This window comes from Phlebotomus argentipes, unplaced genomic scaffold (assembly GCF_947086385.1).
Source record: "Phlebotomus argentipes unplaced genomic scaffold, Phlebotomus argentipes genome assembly contig_15, whole genome shotgun sequence".
NCBI lineage: Eukaryota > Metazoa > Arthropoda > Insecta > Diptera > Psychodidae > Phlebotomus > Phlebotomus argentipes.
Window position 1 is genome coordinate 5,255,486 of NW_026776181.1, and position 21,391 is coordinate 5,276,876.

The following is a 21,391-nucleotide window of genomic DNA, read 5'->3' on the forward strand; positions in this document are numbered from 1 at the left end:
TTGTTTTTTTTTATTAACTTGTCTTCTTTTATTATAATTTATTTAGATATATTTGCTTTACTCACTTTTTTTTGGCAATGTACAAGAGCCAATATTTAGTTAATTCGTCAATTATCCCCTTTTTCGTGTTTAAATATTTTTATATTTAAATATAAGAATTACTTTCAATTTACGGATTATTCATTTTTTTTTCATTTTGTAACTCTCAAGGTATGTTAGCAAAGGTATAGAGTAATCTATTGCATTTTCTTGCAGGAAGTATATCATGAAGAAGGTGATTAAATGTGTAAATGTGTGTGAAAAGTGTGTAAAGTTGTATAGTTAGTGATAATATAGAGTTAGAGGTTATAGTTATGGGTCTTTAGGTGAAGAGGTTTAAGCTTAATATTTTTATTCGTCTCTTCGTGTTCAAAATCTCGTCTATTTCTTTTTTTTTAATATAAAGTGAAGAAACCTTAATTTGGGATCAGTTATTTCGTAAATTTTCCAAATACAGTGAACCTTTTTGGCTAAGTTTGTAGAAATAACAAAATACTGTTGAAATTATTCATCAAATTCGTTGTTGCAACAAAATTGTCATTTCAACTCGATTTCCTGCTACATTTATTCATAGTTTTCATGGTTTTCATAGTTTATTATAATAGGTATTGCATTGAATATTTGATAGTCCTTTAGGTTGCGTCATTGAACGAAAACTCAGGTTTGACGAGTGATCAGATAGTTTAATTTGTTGGAGAGTGAAAGAAATCAATGTGAAAATGAAGATCAGGGTAATTTTTCATTTCGTTAAATGATGGTTATATCATCGTAGGAAGACCGTAGTATGTTTTTATTCATTTTTCATTCACTTTTTGAAATATATAATTAAGATTCGGTAATATGTTTATAGAAAATGGTAGTACAGCCACCTAAATAGGGTATTTGCTGACAAATTTAATAATAGGGTGTAAATATTAGGAGGTGTGTATAATATATATTATAAATATACTTTATTACTCTTTATATTGAAGTAAATTTACAGTATCTTTTCTCGTTTCACTTTAGCTATGATTTATCCTTTCTACTTTACCAATTTATGTTTTTCTCTTTAAATCTCCCTTACGATTAACTTTATTCTACTTATTACTTTACTTTTTTTGCATTATACATATTTATTTCTACGATTTTTTTTTTATTATTATCAATTAATTTATGATATTTAATTTATATCTTTATGATATTATTTATTTATTTACTTGCATTTACTTACTTTATTTTAATTATACATTTTTTGCTTTATCTCTGATACTGTAAACTTCATTCAATATGTTCGTTCTTAATTCAAAATGTTCTTTCATTACTTTAATTGCTGGATATTACGGTGATGCTGTTTTTAATTGTAAGAAGTTGTCTTCAGATGTGTTTTGACTTAGAGCTTTTTCACTTTTAAGAGATTTTTTTCAACATATTTTTTTTCAATGGTGATGAAGATTCGGAAAAGGCTTCGTGAAACATGCAATGACAGATCGGAAATTAAAAAATGTTTATCGTGATTCGTGTACATTTCTCCTGTTGTGTGTAATCATTTTTTTTCTTTCGGAATATTTCCTAATAAAATCAACAAGTTTTGCGATTTCTCTTATTCATTGTTTCAACAATCATTTTTAATGCATCTTCTTTTTTTCTCACCATTTATAAAAAGTCATATCACAGCATTTACGTGACGTAACAATATGATTTATTTTCTAAATTTCTTTCCTTCCCCATGTGTATAATATATGAATAATCGTTTCTCTCTATTTCTTGTTTATTTTCACATCTCTCACTGTTTCCTTCATCACTATAAAATATCGTTACGCTGTCACTAAATTTGTAATATTACACTATTATTGGTAGTTCTCTCATTATTGTATCATTTTATGCTTCATTTTGCATCTCTGTTGAATAATTCTCGTCGTTTTCTCACCTTGTTGTGTGCGTCAAGTGTAATTTTTCAATTTTTTTTTCTCTGAATCTATTGTTCTGTACATTTTGATATAAACAAACTCTCCACACAACTTTTGCTGGGTGGAGAGTTAATGCTTCATTCTGCTGTTTTACATCACTTTGATGTTCTGCAGTGTTGGAAATTTTGTGGAATTTCATCTCTCCCTTCGACTGCATTCTCCAAGAGTTTAACTCTGGAAAATAAATACTTCTCCTATTTCGAATTTTTTTGATGACTATATCACTTGAAGTTACTCATCTTTACAGTTTTTTTTTTGAACAAGATTAATTTGCTCTTATTGCTCATCGACGAAAACTCATCTATTTTTATTTACTTCGTTTCCAATGAAAATCATTTCTGATCACTGCTAAAATATATTTTATTTTAAAACAATTCTTTGAGATTCAACTCCTCAATTTGAGAGGGTAGTCATTTTTTGTTGAAATCGTAATACACCTATGTTCGGGTTTAATTTCGAAAATATTTCTTTAGAATATGTACAAAGACTTTTCAATTGTTTGAACATATTTTTTTACGCCATTTTCACTGTAGCTGCATTTCTTGTTCAGCTCCACACACTACAAATGCAGCCAGATTGAAACATAGCCCATACTTTTTTTTTAATACTTAGAAAGCATTTTGACTACCCCGTTTTTCCTTTTTATTCAAATTCTACGCTCTATTAAGATGATTACCTGAAATCTCCCCTCCTCATGTTCTCAAATATTCCTTTTACCGCAAATGCTATGCTATCAATATTTGGAAAAATTCTTATTGAATTTGTTAACAAAGCCGCTATTATCGAAAAATTTCATTTTTTTTTTACAAACTATATTATACTTAAGGTACAAAACTCGCTATGATTATGCTTTTCTTTCCTTAAGAATTGGTATCAATCCAATTGTTTTAAAATTTTTTAAAATATTTTCCTAATTTCTTTAGAGTGATATTTTTTTTCTTCATTTTCTGAGAGTGGCTATAAATATGATTCTTTTAGATTTAATTATTATTGTGTTTGATCTACATGTTTTTTTTCTCATAAGTTATTTTATGTTTCTTCCCGTTATTGTTTTCTTTTATCTCTTCTTTTAAATCTACACCCCGAACTTGCATCGAATTTTTTTTTACTAATAGTTTCTTTTTTTTTTAAGTATTTCGCATTTTCGACTGCAAACAGAATCCATCTCGTCGTTGATGATGGATATTATGGGTATCTTTTCGAGTATGAAAAACAACCTTTAATATGAGCTCTGATAAATATCCTTTTTTTTTCAATTAAAAACCAAATAAGCCATCGCTATTTGGAAGGTTTCTTACACTCACGGTTTCATCTAGTATATTCAACCTTTTTTTTAGTAAATCTAATTTCAATGGCACATTGTGATAATAGAAAGTTTCCTTTTCCTAAGTTCCTCAATTTTATTAAGTATTGCAATTTTTTATAATGGAATTATTTGGATATATTGATTCACTAGTAATAATTTTAGTAATTGAAATGTCTGTAATTGTCCTTAGAAGTTGTGTGGCTCTTCTTTATGTTTTTTTTTCTTCACACATTTCTTTTTAGATATAGCACTGTTAGTTATTACTTTTAAGTCCTGTTAGTTAATCTGTTTTTGGAAAGGAAATTATTTTCATTACTTTATCAGTCACACTTTCTTTGAAGGTTGTATCTTTCATCTTTATAGTATATCCATTTATTTGATATTCATCTCAGAATTTTTTTCAATGTTTTTCTCACTATTCTCCTCTCAGTTTCTTTCTTTTTTCGAACGAAAATTTAATTCTATTGGCGTTAAATCTTCCAATGTTTTTCGTACAATTGTGGGATGTAATTTCTTTTTAGGGTGTGAGGGAAAGCAGTAGAATAATTGATCTAAGGAAGTTTTTGTATGGTTAAGGGAAGATGAAATGAGGTGCTGAAAAGAGGACAGCTAGTGTAGCGATAAGGGTAAATAACGTGAAAATTATAAGGCACAATCGGTCAACTACCATTGCAGCAAATTTCCAGTCTTTAGTTATGTCCGTGTTTTCATCTTCTTTGCGAAGCTGGAAAATGAAATTTCATGTTAGGCCAACACACCATTATGTTTTTAGTATTCAGAACACGAAAGTCATGCCAGCTCATATTTGTTTACTCTGTAAATTGCCAGAGAAATATGTTTGCCAGTTCACCGAAAGTGTCTTCTCAAGTTCACCCCCAAAACTCACACTCAACTTGATGATTTAAATCAATTCCCAAACATACACACAATGAAACTTTCCTTGAAAAGCATTACCCTCTCGTGTGCTTGCCATTGAGCAGATACAATTCACTCCATAAGATGTTCACAGAGATGCAATAGTGAAATTGGGTTGATGTATAAGTTGGAATTGTCTTCTTGCCTTTGTTCACTCCAGAATATGTATATTCCCGAATTTCGGAGCACTCAATCAGCAAGTGCAATGCGCGCCTCAATCAATTTCAAATTTGAATATTTTCGTGCCATTGAAGAGTAGGGATTACAGAGAATGTCATTAACTCCTTTCTTTGTTACCACTGAATATATCATCAATCTTCAAGATTTCACGTCTTAAGGAATCTCTTCTGCATTCGCCACACGTGATTTTGGCATAATGCGGGTAAAAAGAGACGAGATTTATGAGATTTCACATTAAAAAATCAGATCGGGCGAGTAAATTTATCTGGTGGAAAACAGTATGGGCATCCGACATGTCCTTTAGGAATTGGGCTTAAAAATAGATTCAATTTAGTTCTCGGATAAATGATGAAATTTCCAGGAATGCATCAGAATATGTACAGAATTGTTTTAATTGAATTTCACGGCCGGTGTTTAGTTTGTGGAAGGAGCCGGAAATAGCGGAGGAGAAAAGGAGTTTCAGCTAAATAGGCCGTTTTCGTCACCTTCCACGGAATTGTTTTATTTCATCTCGAAATATTAATGAAAATGATATATTTCTCTCTGTTTTTCAGTAGTTGAGATGCATAATAAGGAAATGTGGTTTGTTTTTTATATTCCCCTCAACACTTTCAACATGATTCATTGCGATTGTCAGCAATAGTGTCTCTGCTAATATTCATTTGCTGTTTGCAATGACGCTGCAGGCTATTTGTCTATATTTACCGAGTATCACGGTTATCTGTGGTGCATGATTGTCCACTATGGTGCAGTATTTGCTTCCGTCCATCAAAATTAGTGCACTGGGTCAACTTAAATCTCCATAAAATAATAATAATGACAGACTTTAAGAGCGATAAGGTTGAGTCCCAAAATTCATCAAGTTGCGGCGCTGGTATTTTAGAGTGTTCTTGAGCCACAAGTTTTGGTGACTTTATGGCCAGAGTTTGTTAATTCCGTGCATTGCACTTACTTGATCTGTAATCCACCGAAGCTCCTTGAGAATTAGTGCCAATTCGTATTCAGCAGACGAGCTTAGGCATGTGTGTGATATTGTTTCGTGCATTCTGCCATCGGACACAGGTCCAACGCTCCCATCGTCTCCTTGCCTGTTGGTGGAAGACAAGGTATAGATAACATGTGGTGTATCACTTGCATGTGTGGCATTGCAAAAATATCACAAGGCATATATCATAGTGAATAAGTATGGCTGATAGAGTGTTATATATATAGAGCATTTGTCATTGCATTCACCTAAAAACGGTTCTATAGTATGTGGGATTGTGCGGAAGTGTTCCACTCGTGCAACGATGATTACAACGAAAATCATCATCAATATCAAGCACATTAGCAAGCAGGGATTTTGACGATCTGAAAGATTTAATTATTTTTTTGGTTTTCACAAGTAAAGACCACCATTTCATTTGATTGCCACATTGGCCGGCTCACCGCTCTTTCAGTTCCACATTCTGTATCTGTTGCTTCTCTTTCGATCCACTCACCGACGGAATCTCGAAGGTGCCGCCATCCTGACTTGGCCGACTCATGCGAAGGATACAAGGCAACCAGTACAAGAAGACCACACGAATCTGCCGTGAAGAGTGCAAAAAGCACATGAGTGAGTGATGATAAGTGGAAATAGCAAATTGCATCATTGCGATCATTACCCATTCTGACATCTCGTGAGTGTCTGCATTTCTATGGTGATAATTCAAAATTAAAATTGTTGACACAACCGACGACGCTACCATGAACATAATGCAATTGAAGTAAGTTCCTGTGGTGAGAAAGAATAGGAAACACATACAGTATTCAATGTGAAACAGCGAGAACTCCCGTGGTGAGTGTGTGCAGAAAAAGTGTATTTGCCTCTGCTATAAATATTGAAAGAACATTTTCCACACAATTTATCGTTTCTGAAACTTCATGAATAATAATTTTTCCTGGGCTCACCCTTTTCTGCATACAGCCCCATGTATTTTTTTTCTTCTTCCCTTCTTCTGGGCACTCAACGCTGCGAGTCAAAGACTTTCTGACTTGTTGACGGGTGTGGAAATGGATAAGCGCGTTGAAAGTCAACCCATGGGGCCTCTAACTTGTCACTTTACAGCCTCTTAGGCGACAAAACATCTCCTCTCTAATTCGTAAATTTATACTGGCGACATTGTGCAATCATTCGGCGCTGAAATTTCACCATATACACCGCTCGGAAATGCTCTCATCGGGAATACACTTTACTATTCCACTTGAGAGAGGATGTTTCAGCGCTTTAGGCTGAATTATTCACAACTTATCGGTGTACACATAAGCTATAAATAATTCACAATGATGATAAATGCGATGGGTGCGGGCCAGAGGGGGTATTTTGTCGATCGAAAGAGCTTTGGGCAATGTAATGGAAAAAAAGAACTCCCGAACATGAAAGTCAGTTTTACAGTCATTGAGTCAAAAAAAAAAATAACCACCAGCACAAACTTCTGTATCTGATTCTCATTGTGATCACTGGCAGGGCTTAGTTGAGCGCCCCGAGGAGATGCCCTTTTGTTGTGCAATGGCCAATCCTGCTGGACCAATAATGCCGGATATTTGACTAGATTAAGATATCACATGTAGTGATAGAAGGTCGTGCAGGATGTTTGAATTTTTCCACCCTGTGGTTTTCCGACCGATTTACTTTATACCCCAAACACCCGACCTCAACTTGCTCGCAATTGCACTACAGCCACTACAACCTCTCCATACAACCGACCATCTCATATGGCTGGGATTAATTGGCAATTAGGCGTACGGCAAAAGAAGCCCGACCGTTTGATCACCACGAATGTGAGCAAATTTGCGCAGAAAGCCAATTCCTTCCACCTCAAAATTGAGAATTATCAACGCGCAATTGAGTGGACTTGTATGGGGAGAAAGGTACTCACCTAGAAGAGGCACAGCATCCGAAGTGGCTGGCATTGTTTCAGCCACCATGTTTAGGAAGACGGTTAGTGACAAAAGAATTGTTACTCCTGAAAGAGGTCATCGATATATTTTAAAAATCCTGACTCATGAGAATATTTATCCAGAATTGTGACTCACCAAGCGAGAGTTTTTCACCGGAATCTGGTGGCAGTGTGAATCCCAAAAGTGCCATAGATGCAATCAGTACACATGGCACGATTAAGTTGAAAAAGTAGTACAAGGTTTTCCGTCGGATTAGTATGGCAAATGTGATATCGATATAAGGTTCGGGGCAGCAATTGTAGTAAATTTCATTACGCTTCCCGGGAACACCTATCATATCAGTAATTAGAAAGTGTTAAGGAAGCTGTTAAGGGTAGATAATTTGTCCTTAATCGCCACTCACCCAGCAACTCCCATTCGCCATTCGTTATAAAACTACTGATATCTCCTCCCGCCTCGTCCTGCAGCTGAAGATCGAGCTGTGAAAGGGAAACAGAGAGTCAGACTGTGTTGATGTTTGTGGTTTTTCATCACACTGTGAATAGGATTAATTGTTGATGTTGCTTCAATGGAACAATCACAGCTGGTGGGATAATAACTTGGAGGGGAGAATGGAATTTGTATGAAGTGAAATTTCATAAACATTTTCATGCATTTAAATTGGAAAATGGATTTCACTGAGCAGATTATTCCTCCCTTTCATTTTGCACTTTCTCTTCTCCAGACAAGAGCCTTTTTTGTTGGCACTTAAAGAGACACTCTGTGCACGATGAGCGCTTCTTTAAGATGTATTATGCCACCAATGTGGCGTACAAATGAAATTTGAGTCTGTCGACAATATCCTGAAGCCTTGCATGCATTTCCTCAGTAAGAGATGTTCCTTCTATGCAAATAACGCCCTCTTGTATTTACAACAACCACAACTCATTCGTTCAGCTCTCGCAGCAATTTATAAATTAAAGTCCACACACTCTCTCGACTGTGAAAAGTTGGACTTGAGAGTGTAACAATTGGGGTAGATGTACACGGTCTTTGTTCCAAATTCAAACTCACAGCGGCACTCTAAGAAAGACGACCCGAAAGCATCGTCGGAGCCCACAATTATTTCCTCGCTGTAATTATACTTCTACAGTACGCAAGTGCTTGATTTTGGCAAACTTTCCATAATGCCGGCGATAAGGAGAATTTAATTTTATTAAACGCACGCCTACAGTTAAAGTCTCACCCTTTAGCCAACCTTTGCTCGCTTTGCCCTTCCCTAAGGAGTGAATTTCTGGAAACGGTGGCACAGCGAGACAAGCTTTCTTGATGAAAATCATTGATGAAGAGCTTACAGTCGCTTATGAACCCTTCTACGATTTTGACAAGAGTTATGAAAATACCAATTCTTCACGCATTTTCTGAAGATTGTGTGGGCACAGAAAATGTTTTTGTAGATCAATAGTTGGAATCACATCGTGAATTCAATTAGCATGGACACTCTATGACCCTTAACCTTTCGATGTGGGCACAAATTGAGGCTCTGTGATGTTGTAAAAATGCTCTGCAAGTATGACGTCATGCCCAACCCTCATTTATCAAGAAACCTGTATAAATCTTAATAAGAATCGGAGCCAAAATTGTCTCCGGCGTTGCGAAATGAGAGCAAAGAATAAAAACAACACCCCCGCAAAAATGTCGTCCAATCTTCTCTATGGCTCTCTTCACCCCCTGATGGCATCCCCTCAACCTTGTCTGAGAGCTGAGAGCTCCACTTATAAAATTGAATTCTTATTTACAAGTGTATTTTTCGTCTCTCAGGGTCTTTCATCATCTTGCAAAATGTAATTTAATGTGGAAACACATTCACGCGGTGAAAAAGGAATGGGACGGAAAGAGAAAACCCTTCTCGTGGCCATGAGGGAGATGGTGATTTGTTGAAGAATTAAGATAAACAAGTGATGAAATTCTGGGTGATGAAGAGCCCTGTATAATTCAACGTAATTTCCGCAATTTCACTATTTGAATACACCCGGAGCATAGATTTTCCCATGAGATAAACAAAATATAAATTAACATATCACGAAATGACACTGAATTTATGCTCAGGCATCACATACTTCTCGCCAACGACAAACTGCATGAAAGCTTGCGAAAGAGTCGCAGGGAAAATTGCCATTGTGAAGAACTATTCACTATAGAGTTGCCCTTTGGGGACGTGCAATTTATGATTTGGGCCTGCAAAATGCATTTTGTGAGCAACTTTTGCGAAAATAAGTGTATTTTCACCGCAATTTATCGTTCGAACTTTTACTCAAGCTTCAAGGGCCAAAAGTTTCACTCCCTTCATTTATGCTACACTACATAGACTTGTATTTCGACGGAAAATTCCCACACACAATCCTTCATGACTCATGACTATGTATCATTCGTCTGATGCATCTTCTGAATATTTAGCAATTTGTGTTGTGAATCAATTAAGATAGGCATAAAATATTTTAGATAGTGCTCAAGGCGATATTTCACAATTCTCCAATCTCATAATTAAACGGCAAACGTTAGCAGTAGAGAGACAATGTTAGAATGGTTAAAATACCAGAAAATAATTATGATAAACGATATTGGATGTGGAATGTTTCTGAATACAATTGCTCTAATATTGGTCTGCAAATTGAATATTCTTTTAATTGCGATTGTGGTCTCATTTATTGGCTTCATAAAGCGAAATGGATAGTTTCTCACAATGAATTTCTGTCGATCGATATTTCTTCTTTTCCGTCTTGGAATACAAATCTGAGGCTGTAAATGCCAATCATCCACCAGCAACGATGTAAACAATGCCATTAAACATCCTTTTTTTGCTACTTGAACCGATAAAATTTATTCCCTTCAGCGCCATAATTCACCTCAACGGCCGAATAGCGGAAAAAATGTAAATAATTTGCATTGTATTCCATTCAGAACTATCATTTCGTGCTAGGCAACAAAACCACCCAATTCGCTTAGTATAATATTTCTGAATTGTGAGCGTATTTCCACAGAAAATATCTCAGCGAGAGAATTGAACAATATATTATGAGTTGAAATTGTAAATCTTGTCTATCCTCCGCACCATTCTTCAGTTGAAAAATATTCAATGATTCGGAAACTGATGCACGAGATGAAATTGCATTTGGTGAGTAGCTTGAGTGCAAGTTGCAATACTCAGCAGAAATTGTCCTCTATATCTTGTACATATTTAATGTAACGAAACTGGGGAGATTTGGTCCAGAGACAGTTGCAAGTTGAATATATTTCTCCGGGAATTTATTACATCTTTCTCGCGATGATATTAACTACCCAGTGAGGGTCATTTCGGAACAGGGGCGTAGTAAGTGATCTTAATCTCCATATCTGATGACAATACGGGGGACATGAAGTCCAGAAGGGAAATTACTTACAGCAATTATTCCGGGATTTATTGCTCCAGTTCAAGAATCAGGAAACTCCCATTCATTCTTAGAATTTGCTGTTGCAGAACTTACAGCACAACTGCCTTCAGGGGAATAATAAATTCAAGCGAAACAATCTCAGTCGTTTGGAGATCCCGACAATTTGTTCTCACTTTTGAGAGGAGATCTTATAATTAGATTTAAAGTCAATCTACAGTTTGGGTGTGTGTGTATATATAAAACCGGGTCAATGGCTCTACATTCAGACGTGAGCACCTTGATTAAACCCTGTGAGGGCCATAATTCATGCGATCGATGCAAATGGTGCAGATTTTTATCCAGGACGAGGGCTAATGGGTCTCCTCGCCTAGGAATTAAGGACGCAAATTTCCGTACTATTAGTCTGTATATTTGTGTAATTACTTTAAAGATATGTCCCGGCATGTTTTGGTGGAAATTTCAAAAATATGACTCTCACACCCAGATTATGCTTTATATGTCGCGATAAACCATGTACTACATAGAGATGGGAATGTGAATTTGACCCAGAGTATCACACAACAATAATAGCACTTTTGGGAGGTGTGGCGCCTACGAGTACATGCAAAATGGGGGATGAGATTTTTGGGGTGGGAATCTCAGCATTGCAATTGCAGAGTGTTTGTAGCACAGCCATTGCATTGTTGTGTGGTGTTGACAAAGAAGTTTTCATGTGCGGCAGAAGTCTATGATACTTTTTCAGCTCGACTCCCCTTGGTTTTGCCACAAGAGCCATTTTCACGTCTTCCAGGGCGACAATTTCTCCTAAATGTGAGGAGAATCCGCAAAATAGGAATTATCATAAGTGAAAATTTCGCAAAGCCACGGGCAAACAATGCCGAGGGCTGAGGAAAGAAGTCTCGCAGTCAATGTGCAGCAGTGTACATCCCATCGAAATACTGCAATTGTACAGCATGGCAGGCATAGATGGTATAGTTGAGCTATCATGGGTCTCACACCCAATCTTGTGCCACCCACTTTCACACAGGCGCAACCATGCAGGGCACAGAACCCGCACATGGCGCTGTGTATGTGTGTATAAATTCAAAACCATGAACGGTGCATTTATCATTTTGTCCGTGGGTCGGCGGAGGGGATGACCGGGGGGACGGGGTGGAAATGTTCGCAAAATGGGAATCAGCGAAAATGGAATAAGGGAATGCCATTGTGGGTCAACTAAATTGCACGAGACACATAGTTCATGAGCAATTTATTTTATAATACATATAAAGCCACCTCCCTCCCAGATCAATCCCGCAGGAGACAATTTTCCGTCAGGGGACGCCGAGTGGTTGTGAGCTCTCGACATACTTTTCACGAAAGCTCACGTGGGTGGCTTTGTCGAGCAGCCCAAAACTTATTGTTTATCCCAAACTGGGAATCATACTCTTGACGAGCGGAACCCCACGAGAATTGATTCTCGAGATGTTTGTTAGGGTCGAATTGTTCAAATATCTGCTGAACCGTTCTGAAGCAAACATAGAGAATTTGGCGCAATTAGCTGTATGTTTTTGGTCATTATTTAATTTTGTTTGGGCACAGCAATGCCGAACAACCCCTAAAAGAATAACTAGAAAAATGAATACGATTACTGGATGTTATTGTAATTGATGCGATTTAAGGTTTAAATGAAAATTCGTCTGTAAATATATTATTGGTTTAAAATTACTAAATCACAATAAAAAATAGCAAATTGAATTGTCTCGATTAAAAACCGCATGTGGTATACTTTTCAGTTTGAAATCGAAACCACATTGCAATTTAATTTCTCTCATATTGTGCATTTTTTTTTTTCAAAAACTAATCAAACAATTAAACGATGCGAGCAGACGACAAAGCTGTGATTGTGAAAAAAGCATATTTCATGAAATGTCCAGCTGCTGGTGAGGTTGGAAAAATGGGCCTGGAATGGGAAATGATTGCAGCGAAACAGGCCCGAAATTAATGATTGTTTATCAATTATTAATTACTTGACTGAAGTCGCACTAAATAAATGGGTGGGAGGGGCTGAATTTCTGGTAAAATGGAAAATGAACACGACGTGAGTGAAATGTTATGCTGACAGGACGACTATTGATTTGCAAGTGTTGGGGATGGGGAAATCATTGTATTTTATTTTATGATATTTACTCAAGACCATTTTGCTGGGGCATAGGCCTCCCAAAATATTCATCTTGCCACCGCCCCCCGCCGGGGTGCCTTTTGTGTGTGGCAAAATTTCAAACTCTCTCTCGCTCTCATGTACTAGCATAACAAATAAACTTCCACATTGTGCGGAAATCTTTTGGCTGAGGGTTCTTGGTGTTGCTGAAGTTGGTGTTATTTAATAAAATTTGCCAATGTAAGGTATATCGTTCGGTGGGGTGGCGGCGGTGTGGGGAGAATTATGAGTTTCTGATAGTGTGTACTTTGGCCTGGGTCGCCCAAGAATGTGGACATTTTAATCATTAAGTTTTAATTACCTGAAAACCATCGTAGGTCCATGAGCCGAATTTCATTTCGCACCGCTGGTCGTCAAAGGGAAACCAAGTGATATCAATTTTGCATGTGGACTTGAAGATTCCAGGTGGAACATACAGGCACGACCCATTATTCCTGACCACCACGTTGGTCGGGTACGTTCCGTCGAAGCCCTCGTCGGCGCTGCAATTCAATTGGCGACAATGTAAACAGGTGCGATGTTGTGTGGGAGTCACAAACAGACGTCAACAATTCCGGGCTCGGTCTCGGGCCAACTTATTTGTTCTATTACACTAACCAAATATTTATTGTTCTCAAATTAAATCAGACTCATGCGTCTCCGCCATGAAGGTGGTGAATTTATGTCTTTAATATTCCAAATAGACATCTGAGTCGAGCAATGAGCGAAGGCGGGAGACTCGCTTCGCTCTCGAGATTTATGTGACTGGCAAAAAGGGTGGAAATTTTGCAAATGTAAATGATTATGGCTTTTCAATGCAAATATAGGGCCCTCACTCATACTACGGACACCCAAGATCGAGCGTTTAGAATTCGCAGCCGCCGGAAAAGCGACTGGCTCACACGACAACTGCGAAAATGATATGGGTGCAAAATTAGTAGCTGTGTGTACAAATTTACCTGTTATACATTAATACATCTGGCTTCCACAGACGATGCGGTGGAATCCGTAAATCTCGCACACCACCGTATTCTGAAGAATTCCAGCGCAAATTCATATCATTCCATTCCTGAAAATACATTCATTTCCAATGCTGTTCCTTTTTTCACCCCAACCATTCACCCTCTCCATCCGTTGCAGTCTCGTGCCATAAAAATCAACACGATTGTGGCGCTGCGGGCGTGGATGAGAGAGGGGCGGGGCGATTCTGCGGGGGTGGGGAGAAGGGCACAGAGAGATTTCACGGTGCAGTGGTGAGTGATTTAAAATTAAAACAATTTGTCAAAAACATAATACTATTTGATAAACACAGACCATTTAAAATTTGGTTCACCAAATAAAAATGCACACACCAATTTTCATGCATCATCTGACAATTTCATCCATTTCATTATCACTCCGGCAATATGCAGTAAATCATCTGTCAAAATATTGTGTTTACCAGGACTTTAAAGTTTCTTGCAAACTCGGTTATTTTTGCATGTATAATTTCATGTCAGAGGTGGGAGGAAGAATTCAACGTTCTTCTTCTCTTGCAAATTTCCACAAGACAACATTACAAAGTTTCACGCCACAAAACACACCACCCTATATAGGAACACATTCTTGGCAATTTCAATTACTCTCCGTGTTAGTTTTAATGAAATTTAATAATTATGAGAATATATTTCATTACACTTTCCCAGAGAGTTTTCATTTAAAGAAATTTGAGCTTTTTCTGTCATAATCCGCAATTGAGAGTGGAAAAAAGTGGGACATTTGCGATTCTCTTGGAATGATGATTAGTAAAGTTTCTCAGTAGATTGCAGCGTAAAATACATGACCAATTGAAATTGAAGCGATCTTGTATGCTCATTGATGCTATTCACCACACAAGTTCAAAAGCTCATACACTCCAATTTGCAATGTCGCGTGAAATTCCAGTATGAGGAGAGATGCTGTAGGGCGAATCAGAGTGCGGTTTTGCATCTCTCCGCTAATATTCATAATCTCCAAGAGAAATTTGATACTTTTGTCCCAAGTTTAAGCCAAGGTTTCAACAGATGGTCCCACAAACTTCACATGTTAATACGGTTAATCAACTTGTGTATGTGTGTGTATGCTCAATGGGAAAGTTTGACTAAGAACTTTGTGTCTTGTGGATAAAGAGAAGCATTATCTTTGTGTTGTCTTGAGGAGACTTGGAGGTTGAAATCACAGGCAATAAGAGAAGTGGAAGGATGATAAGAGAATTATGTATAAAAAGTCGTTTCTGGTTTGAGTGAGAGAAGATCTTATAAGGAAGAAATTGATTTTTTTATGCCAGTGTGTGTGACAAAATTTATATGCTAACTTACCAATTTGAGCCATATATTGGTGATAAGAAGTTGATTCTTTTCATCCTGCAAAAAAAGGAGGGGAGAAGGAGAGATTGAATGAGATGGTAAATTTCAGAGGTTAATTCATTGAGTGAAAATATGGACAAAACTTTTCCACGGGAGCCAATGTGAGAAGCGTCTCAAGTCGAGCGTTCTTAAAGGCAGTGGTCGGGGTCGAAAAAAGCTCATGGGATGAATTTTACTACGCACCTTTGGCCCTATGTACCTTTTTGGTCCGACACGATGAGGATATTGGAGGTATTTGAGTGGTGGGAGTGGATGTATTTATTCCCGAAGGTATTTCCCTTTTTTGGGCTTGAAACACAACACCCAAGATTGGCTGGCATATGGAAAGGATGCTTCCGAGGGCGAGTCTTTTTTCGTGATGAAAAACTAGGGGTGATACTTTACAGTCGTTCATAGAATAAGCACAGTATCGATTTTGTCCTTATGCATTGAAGTGGGTCTCTTCATATGCCATGCCATATATGGTGGCATGAGAGATGTATGAAAAGCGATAGCGATGCTATTTTATGGGCATTTTTACGCACAAAATGACGAAGGAAAAACTGCCACCTGTGTCAGGAAACTTTTCACGACAACTTTTAAAACATCCATTTCACTCCGCCACCTTTGCCGATACATATACTCGCACTCCGCCGCACATTTACCTCAAAATTCACAATATATATTTCTCATATGGCTAAAATGCCTCTCGTGTGACTGTATTTGACAAGACGGGGTATTTTCATGATGAATTACACAGCCATTATCAGTGGATATTGCCCCTGAGTTTGATGCTCAAATAGTTGGAAAAGTTGTCATTGATTTTCCCATTTAGCATGTTATCACATGAATTTATTGTAATATCCAGCCCCCATCTCACCCCCTGGGTGACCTCTAATGCTGGCCAATTTGCTCTGTGATGGCCTAAAACAAGCATTTGAGAGTTATTGCATGCTGTAAAAGGAGATTTTATATCGCAATCTGGGTATAAAACGTACCATTACAATTGTTTTGCGCTATGATTCCGTTCACAGTTTGAGGATATGACACAAAGTGTTCCCTTTGAGATAAGAGGAACGTCAAAGTGCTCAAAGATTGCCTTTAAAAGTGAGCAAAAACGCGCCAGCATAAAATCTATAAAATTACCAGAATTGCCTCTATTTCACGGAAGAGTTCATTCTCTAGGAAAAGTCCATTTGAAATAAATCAAAAATTGGACAATCTCACACACACACGCGGAAAATGTCACGTTGGCCGAAACGGTTAAATTGAATTACACATAATACTGTGCATAATTTCCTATATCCTTTTTATGGCACGCCACATCGCTCATCCCGCACCATCGGGAGTATTTTAAGTCCACAAGACAGATACGAAGTGTGCGCAGCAAAAAGACACACTCCAATGCCTCTTCATTAATATTCCTCTGGGAGTCTCGATTATGGGCCCCTTTCCCTATTCACATGAGTGTGCGCTCCCCAAAAACTATATATGTGTGCCTTTTCTTATAGTATGGCTGTGATAAAAGTTGGTCTTTTCGTCCATGAAGTGGAATAATAAATCAGCGGAAAATTAAACAGACAGCCACTCTGTCAGGGCGTCTTTGGATCCACATTGCAGACACTGACATATTCACTGGCTTTCATGCAATTGGTTTTCTCATTTGCCCAGGACTTTGATGGAGGAACTCGAAGATTACCCAGTATTTGCCCTGTAGTCTTCTAGAGCAAATACTTTGTTGGCTCACTGAAATAGTAATTCATAATTCCTCCAAATATTGAATCTACATCGTTACCGTATTTCTCCATCATAAACGAACCACTTTAGCAATTCAATTCACGCAATATATGTAGTGACAGCGCCTGTTTGCTAAGATTTCAATTTGACTTTGAAATTAAAAGCAACCCCAGAAAATCGAGAGAAAAAAAAATCCTTTTAACTTTAGGATATAATTTGCCACTTTAACATCCCTCAGAGATAAGAAAAACGCGTGGAAAGGCAAAGAGGAAGAGGACCATAAAGTCGAAAACAATCTTGCATCTTGTAACGCCCAGCGCATTAACATGGTGGAGGCGCTGGGAAACTTTACTCGCCACCACTGTTTTTCTCCTTCAATTGACTCCCATAAAAAAAAGTTCATTAGCCCAAAAAGCTGACTCAGTACGAAGCGCTTATCGCCCGCTAATTGTGTGCTCGACTCTCGGTACTTTTAAAGGTTAAACACAATTACGCGACAACTGACAGTTGGAACTCGCAGGAGAGAAATCGATACGATGGAATATTTTGGCAGAGTTGGCGGAATCCCTCTTCCTGGTGGGGGTGATTCTCAAACTCAATAACAGTCAAAATCCCTACAAAGTGGATTTACCCTGCGATAAATCCATCTTGTTGTTTGTGCCCGACTTCGCGGCAAATTGATTTCGACCGTCTCAATTGGGCCCGGTAAGCTAACAGTGATTGTCAAGCACGCCGACAGTGATTAGAGTTTAAGTCTGTTGTAAAGTCCTTTTCGCTATGACATGCTACATTTCAGTGAGCTGTTGAAAACTTTGAGTGCCATATTCCACTCTCAGGTATTTTCATTGGACGTGTGCAGCACATTTTTATCACTGTCGAGGGTGAGAAAGAAATCCAGGAGGACGACGATAAAAAACCGTCTCGTGGAATGATACATTTACGTTGAAGGCAAAAAAAAAACATCCTTACACATTTTCACGTAAAGAATAAGTGTTGAATTTTTCGCCAGCTAAAAGAGCAGATTACAAATCATCGCGGATATGTTTCAAGTGCACTGACGTTCACACACTGAGTGAATGTTCTGCTTGAGCGGATTGCAGGGAAGATCACAGCACCGACAAGATCTCCCATTCCGGCCGTCTGTTTGCAGTGTAAAAGCTTGGCATTGTGCTCGGGGATATGGATTAGCAATAAAGCGGCGTATTCAATTAGACTAATGCCACAAACAGTGAGTTCCCGAGATGGAGCGTGTTTGTAATTAAAAACCCACCAAATTTACTCGGTGGCTGCGGAGGCTGTGCGCACAAAAAAGAGGGTTTTCTGTTAATGAGCTAATGTAAGATATAATAATAACATTTTCGGTGAGTGACAAAACCCCAAAAATACACAGGAATCATTTTAAGCGGAAAAGTGGCCACACCTCGCGCTATTATGCGCCAGGTCATTAGCCAAATTCCACTTATGTTCGCGCAATAATTGAGTGACAGGGTGTAATGGACTCACCACATCGATAATTTGCATTAGCGTCAACCCAAAGCTCAGCTGCAGCGGGTCGGATTCGTTGACGACAGGTCGCTCCAGCACATTGTAATTGTCCAGGAGCACGTGAAGAAGACGCTTCTCATGCGGACCGGCAATCACTGCAAAACACAGAGAGTGGACGTGAATTTGTGTGTATGCAGAATAGCATTCCTAAATCCCAGCCAAGAATTTAAAATGCGAACCTTGCAAGTGAAAATGTCTCGCCTACTCAAATGCACACCTCTTATCTTCTCATGGCTAATGGAATTTTCACATGTTCCACAGCGCTTCAACAGACCTTTTTTCATCCACCCCGAAACCCCATCTTTTTCTGGCGCGCCCCTTCCCCACGTAAAATATGTCGGAGAGTTTATATCCGAATAATTTGTTTTCTCCACTGTCACGTTCATCGTTCGCCACGTTCTTCCGAATGCTCCTGAATTACGTGATTGTGCCATTTGTGAGACATAAGGTTAATACAATGTATTTCTCCTCGAGTTATTGATGGAAATTGGAATTTTATTAACTTTTTTTTGACTCCAACCATTCCAATATTGACAAGGAGAGAACATTTTCGTTTCCCTCCCTTTTTGCTAGCTCATGAAGTGCGCCAGGAGTCAAAAGGCAGATTCACACGTTCAGATGGAGAAAAAGCTCCTGAAAAGCTCTTCGACGCGATGAATGATAATGAAGGGTGAATATTTCAATAGCATCCAATCTCTGGATTCCGGGATTGTGTATCAGGCATTTGGATGAGAATCGCATGAAACTTTCATGGCACTTCACGGTGGAAAACGAGTATTTTTATATTTCAAAAGAGTTGCTTTATTTATTTGGGAAACATGCTAAAGATCGCACGCAGGGCCTGAGAATGGAAATTAGCCTGAAAGAGGGATGAAATTCAGTCGCTACAACACATTTGATGTTCATCTTTTTGTTTCTGTGTCTGTGGGTGGCTGTTTTCTGGCATATATCAATTCAAAGCCCTCAATAAAGTGCATTCAGTTGCCAAAAGTCTCGAAGACTAACCCGCATTTGTGATATGTTGCAGTTCACACTGTATGTGAAGCAGCGACCGCCAGAATCTCAGTCACGATTCACTTGAATTTAGTTCAAGGATTCTAATATCCTTCAGGATCTCTGAATTTTTCATGAAATTTCCCACCTCGCAGCCACTTGATAAATGCAGCTTCAACTTATATGCACTGACTTCCCTCTTGGGAAGGTGAGATGTTTACATTCCCAAGAGTGGAAGTGTGAAAGGCGCTTAAGGAGGAAAGTTTTCACTTCAAATGCCACAGCGTGGAATTTACTTTTCCTCCACACTTTTCAATTTGATGAATCTGCCTTCAGCACCATATCGGCTCATTGTGATTGCGCCTTTGCAGCCAGGCAAGAAGTTCGGGATCGTGTACAGTGTTTTTTTGGGAGGTGCGGGCGGAACAGAAAAAAAAATTGAGAGCAACACAAAAAAGACTTGTTGAAAATATATACTTGCGGGATGGGAGAAAATGTAATTCACACAGCCATAGAGTTTCTTGACAAAACAGAGATTTTGCGCAAATATCCTGGCAATGGAGACAGTGGGGATTTTGGGGGTTGATGGGGTGGGAAAAGATGAATGAGGCAGTGTAGGAATTTGCCATGTCACCAATAAATAACACATTGTATGATGTTCGATCTCTGGCAGTGTCCAAAAGGAAGAGGTCTCACATCTCGACTCCATACACTCTGGGGAGACTGAAAAATTCCCCTCGCGTCTGACTTTTTATTGCCTCATCTTTGGACAAGTGCGAAAAGTGATTGAGTGAAAATTTATATCAAAGACCGCAGGATGATTTTTCGAGATGAATAAATTATGAGAACTGCACCAACTCATAAATTGTCATCGGTAGGCGAGAAAATCTAACTCGTGTGTGTGTGAAGGCTTTTCCACCAGCAGAACTTTATGTACTTGAAAATGTATTTAGAAGAGCTGTTAGTGGCACTTTTTGCGGAAGCTTTTCACATGTCTTCACCCGATATGTGCGCTATACCTTTCTCACCCGACCACTCATCCCTCCATTCACTCACAGCATAATGTAAATTTTTAATGCCACACCGAATAATTTAGCAATTTGGCACATCCTTCGCGTCATAGCCCGACTTTCCGTCTTTTTTCACCCAATCGACATTTCCATTAAAAGTTTAATCATACACACCCTTACATTCTCTTAAATTATTGTTACATCTCCACCCGAACGCTGGAAATGTAAATTCGGATTGAAATGTTGAATGTGTGCCAAACCATTGGCGGAGTTTTCCTTGAAACAATGCCTAAAAAATAAGGCGGTGAATGTGGTGGGTGGCACGAATGCACAAGAGATTTCAGCAGGAGGAAAGGATATAATTCATAATCAAATTAGAATTTCCACTTTAATTCGGTGTATATAAAAGAATTTTTATCCATTTCTGGAACATTCCGCCTGAATGGGAATTGGCTCGCAGTATCACTAAAAAAACGAGTCTTCCTCAGCGATTCTCAAACTCGTTTTGCTGAATTCTCTCCTGACACATATTTGACACTATGACGGCGCACAAGTTCATCACTCACAACTGAATGACAATTCTGGCAATCTGGAAAAGAATACCCACAATTTCAACCTTCAAAGTGCCCATTCCACAGTGTTGGCGCAACCCAATGTGTCTTCCATCATTCCATTAAGGTGGCAATTCGGTGATAACAGCTCATTACCTCAACTTTGTTGCGACTCATTAAATTCTCAGCGTAAGAGATTATAAGTTTATGAAAAATCACGTAATTTAATAAGACTGACTTGAGGTTGTCACCCAGTGGTGGTGAAAGTGTAATATTCTCATGTGATTTTCAATTT

At 38.2% G+C, this 21,391-nt stretch overlaps 1 protein-coding gene across 1 annotated transcript in view; it reads right to left on the reverse strand.

The window, feature by feature from the left end:
- Positions 1-21,391, reverse strand: part of LOC132262821 (neuronal acetylcholine receptor subunit alpha-7) — a 25,831-nt gene continuing 4,440 nt past the window's right edge. The window contains exons 2-13 of the mRNA XM_059762254.1: positions 18,501-18,637; positions 15,234-15,278; positions 13,857-13,966; positions 13,220-13,400; positions 7,712-7,787; positions 7,444-7,638; positions 7,287-7,373; positions 6,033-6,142; positions 5,815-5,954; positions 5,620-5,736; positions 5,339-5,474; positions 1-4,015 (exon numbers count right to left, since the gene is read on the reverse strand). Of these exons, the coding sequence (XP_059618237.1) occupies positions 3,863-4,015; positions 5,339-5,474; positions 5,620-5,736; positions 5,815-5,954; positions 6,033-6,142; positions 7,287-7,373; positions 7,444-7,638; positions 7,712-7,787; positions 13,220-13,400; positions 13,857-13,966; positions 15,234-15,278; positions 18,501-18,637 (1,487 nt within the window). The 3' untranslated portion in view covers positions 1-3,862. The remainder of the gene's footprint in view (positions 4,016-5,338; positions 5,475-5,619; positions 5,737-5,814; positions 5,955-6,032; positions 6,143-7,286; positions 7,374-7,443; positions 7,639-7,711; positions 7,788-13,219; positions 13,401-13,856; positions 13,967-15,233; positions 15,279-18,500; positions 18,638-21,391) is intronic.